The 9,900-nt window shown below is 43.1% G+C and overlaps 1 protein-coding gene across 1 annotated transcript; it reads right to left on the reverse strand.

The window, feature by feature from the left end:
* Window positions 1-2,176: 2,176 nt before the first annotated feature.
* Window positions 2,177-7,003, reverse strand: LOC141076811 (uncharacterized). The gene is made up of 5 exons (XM_073564120.1): window positions 6,782-7,003; window positions 6,576-6,699; window positions 6,395-6,492; window positions 6,106-6,196; window positions 2,177-3,588 (listed from the first exon to the last, which is right to left on the reverse strand). The coding sequence occupies exons 1-5, from the start codon at window positions 7,001-7,003 to the stop codon at window positions 2,492-2,494; spliced, it is 1,632 nt and encodes a 543-aa protein (XP_073420221.1). The 3' UTR covers window positions 2,177-2,491.
* Window positions 7,004-9,900: the final 2,897 nt, after the last annotated feature.

The following is a 9,900-nucleotide window of genomic DNA, read 5'->3' on the forward strand; positions in this document are numbered from 1 at the left end:
TTGCAGGGCTCTGGCAGTGCTCCTCCTGTTCCTCCTTGCACAAAGGCTGAGGTAACAGTCCTGCAGCTGGGTTGTTGCCCTCCTACGGCACCCTCCACATCTCCTGGTGTACTGGCCTGTCTCCTGGTAGTGCCTTCAGCTTCTGGACACTATACTGACAGACACAGCAAACCTTCTTGCCACAGCTCGCATTGATGTGCCATCCTGGATGAGCTGCACTACCTGAGCCACTTGTGTGGGTTGTAGAGTCCATCTCATGTTACCACGAGTGTGAAAGCACAACCAACATTCAAAAGTGACCAAAACATCAGCCAGAAAGCATTGATACTAAGATGTGGTCTGTGGTCCCCACCTGCAGAACCACTCCTTTATTGAGGGTGTCTTGATAATTGCCAATAATTTCCATCTGTTGTCTATTCCATTTGCACAAAGCATGTGAAATTGATTGTCAATCAGTTTTTCTTCCTAAGTGCACAGTTTGATTTTACAGAAGTTTGATTTACTTGGAGTTATATTCTGTTGTTTAAGTGTTCCCTTTATTTTTCTGAGCAGTGTATATACTTTGTAAGTTTATAGGCCACTCCAGTATCAGGAATAGATAGTATGTGAAAATACCGTATATACCGCTCAGGGAAAAATGAGGATGAATGAACTCATGGAGATCAACATCCAACACTGCGGAGACACCATCACATGTTTCTCCAACGCAGTGATTCTAGAGCAATGCCCCCATCCCTTATGGGAAATGTGTAAAACATGCAAAACACAAGCCGCGGAGACACCATGACATGTTTCTCAACGCAAGCAATGACTAGCCAGGTCTTTCCCCGGGAAGTTTCCTACTCCACACTGATGAGGGGCAATACCCCGAAACAGCTGTCTGTGGATGGATACCATGTTTTGGCATAGGTGGTTTCCTTCATTGGAGACTGCCCTTCCCATGGTTGTTCCTTCCCGGGGAAAGACCTGGCTAGTCATTGCTTGCGTTGAGAAACATGTGATGGTGTCTCCGCAGCTTGTGTTTTGCATGTTTTACATATTTCCCATAGGGGATGAGGGCATTGCTCTAGAATCACTGCATTGAGAAACATGTGATGATGTCTCCGCAGTGTTGGATGTTGATCTCCATGAGTTCATTCATCCTCATTTTTCACAGTCTTCTACTAGGCATTGCTCCTACTGGCCAGTTTCCTACGCCACACTGATGAGGGGCAATACCCCGAAACAGCTGTCTGTGGATACCATGTTTTGGCATAGGAGACTGCCCTTCACGTGGTTGTTCCTTCCCGGGGAAAGAACTGGCTAGTCATTGCTTGCGTTGAGAAACATGTGATGGTGTCTCCGCGGCTTGTTTTGCATGTTATACCGCTCAGGGAACACTTTACTTTCATAGATAATTTCCATATTCATACTTAATAATGGCACAGATCTCCCAGACATTATGATTGCACATATCCCTAGTCCTTATAACGATATTGCACTCATTCCCTGACAGACTGCAGCATGGCCATTAGTTAGAAGCTGCTAATGATCTTTGGAGCAGGTAAGTTTTCCCTGAGTGGTACATATTGGGCCGTCTGAAGACTGAGTTTAGTCTAGGACAATTTGTCTGCACTACTAATTAACAGCAGTTACATTACCAAACTAGGGCAGTCCCTATAGGAGAAAAACACAAGAATTATACTGTATTTTCACATACTATCTATTCCTGACACTGGAGGGGCTTATAAACTTACACAGTATATAGTCTGAGGTCTGGGATCTGCCAATATGGGGCTAGTTTTCTGACTGTTTCGAATAACATGATACATGATTTTAGTTTTTTTTGTCTAGTCTTGCTTGAATATAGGTCAATATTAAATAGTCTCCTGATGAGTCGCCTTTGGTGAGGATGATGAAACCCGTAGAAATTAGAGGCTTGGAGAGTGAGTGTGTATACATCACCTCACTCTATATACTGAGATGTGGGGTATATGCTTTTTCTATTGGTCACATACTGACTACCCTTCAGGGCGTGAAATATGGGTATAGTTATACATTTGGAATTAATAAAGTTTAGTTTTATCCTTTTTTTAAGCAAACATGAGGAATGACAAGCGACAACCCATTTAAGAAGATTCAATTTTGGTTAAAACTATTCCAACATTATGAACATAAAAAAGGCTTCTCCCCTATGTGACGTCTTTGATATTTATTAACAGTTGATTTCCAAGTAAAATATTTCCCACATTTAGAAAATTAAAAAGGCTTCTCCCCTGTGTGACTGCTCTGATGTCTAACAAGAAGCGCTCTCCGGTTAAAATATTTCCCACATTCTGAACAGGAAAAAGGCTTCTTTCCTGTGTGGGTTCTTTGGTGTTCATCAAGATTCCCTCTCCGGTTAAAACATTTCCCACATTCTGAGCATGAAAAAGGCTTCTCTCCTGTGTGAGTTCTATGGTGATCATCCAAATTTTGCTTCCAGTTAAAACATTTCCCACATTCTGAACATTTAAAAGGCTTCTCCCCCCGTGTGAGTTCTATGGTGATTAACCAAATCTGTTTTCCAGATAAAGCATTTCCCACATTCTGAACATGAAAGAGGCTTCTGCCCTGTGTGAGTTCTATGGTGAGCAACCAAATGTGATTTCTCTTTAAAACATTTCCCACATTCTGAACAGGAAAAAAGCTTCTCCCCTGTGTGAGTTCTATGGTGAGCAACAAGAATCACTTTCCGGCTAAAACATTTCCCACATTCTGAACAGGAAAAAGGCTTCTCCCCTGTGTGAGTTCTATGGTGATTAACCAATTGTGATTTCTCATTAAAACATTTCCCACATTCTGAACAGGAAAAAGGCTTCTCCCCTGTGTGCGTTCTATGGTGTGTAACAAAATGAGATTTCTCATTAAAACATTTCCCACATTCTGAACATGAAAAAGGCTTCTCCCCTGTGTGAGTTCTCTGATGGGTAACAAAATGTGATTTCTGTGCAAAACATTTCCCACATTCTAAACATGAAAAAGGTTTCTCCCCTGTGTGAGTTCTCTGATGGGTAACAAAATGTGATTTCTGTGCAAAACATTTCCCACATTCTAAACATGAAAAAGGTTTCTCCCCTGTGTGAGTTCTATGGTGAGTAACAAGCAATGATTTACGTGCAAAACATTTCCCACATGTTGAACAGGAAAAAGGCTTCTCTCCTGTGTGAACTCTATGGTGTTCATCAAGACTCACATTCTTTTTAAAACATTTCCCACATTCTGAACATGAAAAAGGCTTCTCCCCTGTGTGAGTTCTATGGTGAGCAACAAGCAGTGATTTATGTGCAAAACATTTCCCACATTCTGAACATGAAAATGGCTTCTTTGCTAAAGGAGCAGTTTGGTTTTTATTGTCTCTTTTGTGACTTTGATTTTCCTTAATAGTCAGTAATGAATCAGAAGATGGGACCTGTTTCATAGGATCAGATGACAGATCTTTGCTGTGAATGTTTGATGATATATCTGGAGTAATAGCAATCATTTCAGTTGTATCTTGTAGGATCTCAAGATCATCAGATTTAAAAATTGAAGATATCAGCTGTCCCTCTGATCTCCTGATACAGTCATCTGCTAAGATAAAAAAACATTTTTTTTAAAATAAAATATCCTTGAGTTTTATATTTTTGAACACTTCTACTTACACTGTCCATTATTTACCAAGACAATGACAGCTCACAGTCTAATAGAAAACCTTGTTGGATGAACCAGTAGTGTGTGGTGTCCAACTGTTTGTTCATTCTGCCTCCCAAATATCGAATAAAACGAAACCAATCAATGTTATGCAGGCAAAAATAATACCAATTCTCATCTCACAAAAAACAAGTCCCCACTCAGGTCCATCATTTGTCAATAGAAAAACAGATAAGGCAGGTTAGGGTTATTCCTATAATTAGGGTTACTGTTAGGCTAAAGTTAGGATTAGGCTAAAAAATTAGGCTTTTCTCAATTGTCTCCCCAATAATTGGGTCATGTCACATCAGTCATGTCAGAGTTTTCTTTTTCTGGAAAAAAATAAATAAATTAAAATGAATAAAATGGCCCATCAGTATTATAGTGCAGAGGAGGCTTATGCACTTTTATGTTCTGACAGTGAAGAAAGTGCAGTGTCAGATGGTGATGTGGATTTCGAGGGCTTTAGTAGCAGCGACAGTGATAGCTCAGAAATGAGCAGTGATTCTGGTCCATCCTCACACACAAGGACCAGTACAACAAGAAGGAAAAATAGCGCTTCTGGAGAAATGTCTCCAACTCCGGGAACAATGCCCAGTACTAGCGCTGTCCCTAGTGCTCGTGAATTGGCACACACCAATGTCCAAGGGGCTTTGCCTCTTGATGTAGCATTTCCCAAATGTGAGGCTTCGGATTTGGCTACTCCATTCATCTCTAATTATAATGCCATTCCTGGTATAAATGTGGAGGTGGAAAATTTTGGACTAATTATATTTATTAATTTGTTTCTGACAGATAGCTTGCTAGCGCATATTGTCCTACAAATTTATATGCGACAGAGGCTACTGGACAGGGGCCGCTGGTGTCATTTTGCTGTCTGTAATTTTTTTCTAAGTCTCACAATAGCCACAATATTATAGGCATTATCAACAATAATATCAATGCTATTATATGCATTATGTAATAATGGGGGCAGGTCAGTGAGGGGTCAGCGACCTGTCATAAGCCAATACAGATGAATATGTAATCAGAGCACCATATAAAGCCCCGCCCACAGCCCCACCCACAGCCCCGCCCCAGAGCACGAGAATGTCATTAACTGAAAACTACAAATACAGATTACACAACAGTAAACCAGAGTTGCCCTCATTTATGGTGGACCATTGGAGCTACTATGGATCCTGAGCAGAAGATTAGAGAAAATAATATTGCTCCCCATTTCAGGAGAGATTGTGCAGTAATCTGAATTCCTTAGGATCAGAAACAATGTAATTTATGATGTGGAGTGACTCCATGACACCAGGGCTGGAGCCAACACATCTCCTGCAGGCGGGAATAAATGTATATTACAGCCATCAGCCACGCACAGCTTAGAGATCTACCATGGCACAGGCGGAATGTTTGTCCTGGAGATTATCACAATCCTCCTTGAAGTTAGTTGGTTTTAATACAAATTGAAAAGTCAGGATAAAGGGAAACTCTGCTGTTATTGGACAGAAATCCACACTTGGCCTCACTGCACATTTACTGTTGTCGCTCATAAAAGGGAAGTTTGGCCAGAAAGACTGGACGTGGTCTTGTAGGGACCATGAGACATTCAGCAGCACAGAAGGGAGAGAAGAGTCATCAGATAAGATCTCAGGGATCTAGGAAGCCAACAGCATCATTACCCTCCGCTTTCTCTTACAGGCCCAGCATAAGATTTTTCTTCAAGTGATTTTCTATCTTGTCAGCACATTCTACGTACGCTGTCATTTGGCTTTATAGTTACAGATCTGGGCAGGTAACGGTCAGCGTCTCCTAATGTGGAGGAGAGAATGGCTAATGAAATCATTTATTAAACCTTATATAAGTCAGTTCACATATGGGGTGCCAAGATGGCGTCTGTGTCTTCAGACAACACCCTGGAAGGAATCCTTGGAACGCAGAAGCTGAGATACTGGATACCAAATATGGAAGTGAAGCTGAAATGGACCTATCATAGACTGACACTGGCTACTCAGAAGATTGTGTGACACCCATTTCCTGTCTCTTTGTCTTGAGAATAAACTTCAGTTGTGTGCAAGCCTTTGCTGAGAAAGGAGTAGACATCTAACTCTCTGTTCGGTGTGACTCTTTAAGCGCGCACTCAGCCTATATTAGGTTAGGAACAAGCAATCATATAGATCTCGCTTTAAGGGATCACCCTCACACTAATCCCAGGGGGTGGGTGGATCCTCCAGGTCGTAAGTTCTATAGAAAAGGGCTTTCACTGCCCAAAGTCATTTGAACAGTTTTGGGTGGAGGAGAATGTTGTGGTCTAGAGGCAAAGTGGTGACCATGGTAATACGGCCGGACTACACCACCGATAAAGCAGCCACAGCCGGTGACTGAGAGGAATCTGTGACTTCTCTGCATTCAGTGGTTCCTACTCACCTGGGTAGTCATATGTGGGAATCTCCTCTTTACACCACTCATCATCTCTCACATATGTCTCTGTAGTATTAATATGGGTCAGATCTTCACCCTGAAACAAATATTGTAAAAGTCACTAACAGATGGAGAAGTCCCATCTATGATCAGCTGTAATCCTGCCATCTCCACCGCTCTCATTACACAAGTATAAAACATATAATACTGGTGGATAAAACAAGACTGAGCACAAGACCTTCACAGCCGTCTACACATCATAGGGGAGATCTCCTGACACCTTCTCTCCATCTACCTGATGATCCTGAGGAACATTGGGATCTTCTTGCTTACAGTCCTGTGGAAGAAGAGGACGGGGACATCTCTCTGGTGTTGTCCTCTTACTGGATAGATCTGGAGGAAACACATACAGGGACTGAATTCATTCTCTACATACAGATAATTATAGACCGTGTGTATTTAGTCCTATTTATTACCTGGAGATGTGAGGGGCTGGGGAACCTCCATTATGACGTTCTTGTACAGATCGCTGTGTCCTTCTAAATACGCCCACTCCTCCATGGAGAAATAGAGAGCGACATCCTGACACCTTATAGGAACCTGACACATACAATGATACCATCATCCCCCGATCCCTTCATAGTGTTACTGTATAATGTCCCAGCATTCCCAGCAGTGTCACCTCTCCAGTCAGCAGCTCAATCATCTTGTAGGTGAGTTCTAGGATCTTCTGATCATTGATGTCCTCATGGATCAGGGGGTGAGGTGGAGGCCCCGTGATTGGGCTCAGGGGTCTTCCCCATCCCTCAGACACAGGGTCCTGACAGCGATCACTAGAGGTCTTCCTCACCACTGTGTAATCCTGGTTATGGAGAGACACATTAATAAATCTCACTACAGACATTTCCAGAGTCCTCACCTCTCCAGTTCTGTCCATCTGTTATTCCCATAGATAAGAATGATGTAATGTGACGTCATCAGAATCTCTCACCTCTCCAGTGAGATGGAAGAGGATCTCTAGGGTGAGGTGTAACATCCTCTCCACCATCTTGTCTCTGCCCATATCCATCCTTGATGGGTAAATCCGGAAAATTCTCTTTTGTAGAAGATCTTCACTGAGAGGATCCGATATTGTAGAGACCTGAATGAGAAGAAGATGATCCGATGTAACATCATAAGAATCCGGTGTAATAATACAATTACTGGAGATAATAAGAGAAACATATGAGGAGATTTATTATCTTACAGGGTTTAGTTTTCTCCCCTGACATCTACTAATAAAACCTATATATTTAAGCCACAGACAACAAGCAGTTTCCTCCTCGGAGTCGGCAGCTGAACACGTTCCTCATAGACTCATCTTCCATAACGCTAATTCTCGTCTCATTACCGACACTGGAATCGGCATTAGCAATACTGCAGGAGATATTCATTACACGCGACATGAGAAATAACTCCTTCATGATGAGGACGACATCTTCATCTTCTACTGCGGCTCTAGAGACAGATGTGGCCAGAGTCGGTCACTGCCTCCATCCCCACCGGCCGTCTATATGAAGGTTTCCCGTCTTCCCCGCACTGGAATCTTCTATCACGTTAGATCTCAGCTCTGAGTCACACACAGAAGTTTGAGGCTTTTAGAAAAGATTTTTTGTTTCCACAATTACAACGGACAGAAATGATCTGATCCCAAAGTCTCCATGTACAGTGATTTATGGGGATTATTTCTGGCCTTAGGCTTTCCTATATTACAAGAAAAACTCCAGAAAAAGCCGATATTAAAATGTTTCTAATGAAAATTGGCTCCAACAATTCTTGTAAGAAGAAAAAAAATATGTAAAAAGCAGAAGACACATTTTATAAATTTTAATATGAAACATTTATTAAAAGAAATGAATCTTTTTGGGCCCCAGAACATAGACGTACACCGCAGGGACGGCACAGGTGAGGCTGCAACAAAACCCTGAAAAGCAAACATGGCATCTAAGAAGGTGTGACAGAGTTTGGCTGAATGCCCCCCGCCTCCAAGTACTCGATAGTATGGGGCGGCCTAGTTACTACGATACTTACATGCCTAATAATGGGGTCTGGGCTGCAATGTATGAAGGTCTATTAGGCCGGGCCAGAGGCAGCGTCCAATAAGTTACCTTATAACCCCCCATACACATTAGACTAAAGTTCCATGAAAGCACTGATTTCGGGGGGTTTGGCCGACCATATAATGTATTTGGGGGCCTCCCGACAGATGATGTCAGGGCAGAGAAGGATCCGGCATCCTGAATTTCAGTGGATAATCTGTTTGTTCTTCCTGTAGATAATCCTCCTCTAGAGGAGTCTGGAGGCGACTCTCTCATACAGACCACAGGAAAGCTGGAATATTTGTGTGTATGGGGGAGTCGGGAGAGATCGCCGTCTGCCAAATGACCGTTCAGCCAACTCTGATCTCATGTGTATGGGGCCGTTAGTATTACACTGACAGGCAGTGATGATACACGGCACTACAGGAGTACAGGGCATCACCGGAGCCATCAGAGGCTTGTATGTTGTGTGATCGCACTGATCAGAGGGGTTTAAAAAAGGTTTAAAGGGGGAAAATATATCAGTTTCAGCAACAAGAAATATCCATCACTATATGGAAAGCAGAGTCACTGCACAATGTTAGTTACGTCACGTCCATAACTACTTTATTATACTCTATTATCCTGTACACAGTGGAGTAGATAGAAATCACAGATCCCACAGCAATAGCTGGAATTGGGCCCTCCAACATAATGGAAAAAAAATCTATTTATCTATCTCTCTATCTATATACATGGTTCAAAAAAATAAAGGGAACACTTAAACAACAGAATATAACTCCAAGTAAATCAAACTTCTGTGAAATCAAACTGTCCACTTAGGAAGCAACACTGATTGACAATCAATTTCACATGCTGTTGTGCAATTGGAATAGACAACAGATGGAAATTATTGGCAATTATCAAGACACCCTCAATAAAGGAGTGGTTCTGCAGGTGGGGACCACAGACCACATCTCAGTACCAATGCGTCTGGCTGATGTTTTGGTCACTTTTGAATGTTGGTTGTGCTTTCACACTTGTGGTAACATGAGACGGGCCCTACAACCCACACAAGTGGCTCAGGTAGTGCAGCTCATCCAGGATGGCACATCAATGCGAGCTTTGGCAAGAAAGTTTGCTGTGTCTGTCAGCGTAGTGTCCAGAGGCTGGAGGCACTACCAGGAGACAGGCCAGTACACCAGGAAATGTGGAGGGGGTCGTATGAAGGCATCAACCCAGCAGCAGGACCGCTATCTCAACCTTTAAGCAAGGAGGAACAGGAGGAGCACTGCCAGAGCCCTGCAAAATGATCTTCAGCAGGCCACAAATGTGCATGTGTCTGCACAGACGGTTAGAAACTGACTCCATGAGGATGGTCTGAGTGCCCGACGTCCACAGATGGGGGTTGTGCTCACAGCCCAACACCGTACAGGACGCTTGGCATTTGCCACAGAACACCAGGATTGGCAAATTCGCCACTGGCGCCCTGTGCTCTTCACAGATGGAAGCAGGTTCACACTGAGCACATGTGACAGCCGTGACAGAGTCTGGAGACGCCGTGGAGAGCGATCTGCTGCCTGCAACATCCTTCAGCATGACCGGTTTGGCAGTGGTCAGTAATGGTGTGGGGTGGCATTTCTTTGGAGGCCACACGATGTTGGGCTGTGAGCACAACCCCCATGGAGACACAATTGTTCCTTTACCTGGAGATAAATTCCCAGTGGGGGGCAATTTCCAAAAT

This window comes from Dendrobates tinctorius, unplaced genomic scaffold (genome assembly GCF_039654945.1).
Source record: "Dendrobates tinctorius isolate UK_male_01 unplaced genomic scaffold, ASM3965494v1 ptg000430l, whole genome shotgun sequence".
NCBI lineage: Eukaryota > Metazoa > Chordata > Amphibia > Anura > Dendrobatidae > Dendrobates > Dendrobates tinctorius.

What these genes read in the sequence shown, in the direction of transcription:
- LOC141076811 (XM_073564120.1), bottom strand. Translation starts at nt 7,003, where the DNA reads ATGTCTGTAGTGAGATTTATTAATGTGTCTCTCCATAACCAGGATTAC. An exon ending in TTGAGCTGCTGACTGGAGAG is followed by an intron (nt 6,700 to 6,781) that starts GTGACACTGCTG and finishes TGTATGTGTCAG; the next exon opens with GTTCCTATAAGGTGTCAGGA. An exon ending in CCAGCCCCTCACATCTCCAG is followed by an intron (nt 6,493 to 6,575) that starts GTAATAAATAGG and finishes TGTTTCCTCCAG; the next exon opens with ATCTATCCAGTAAGAGGACA.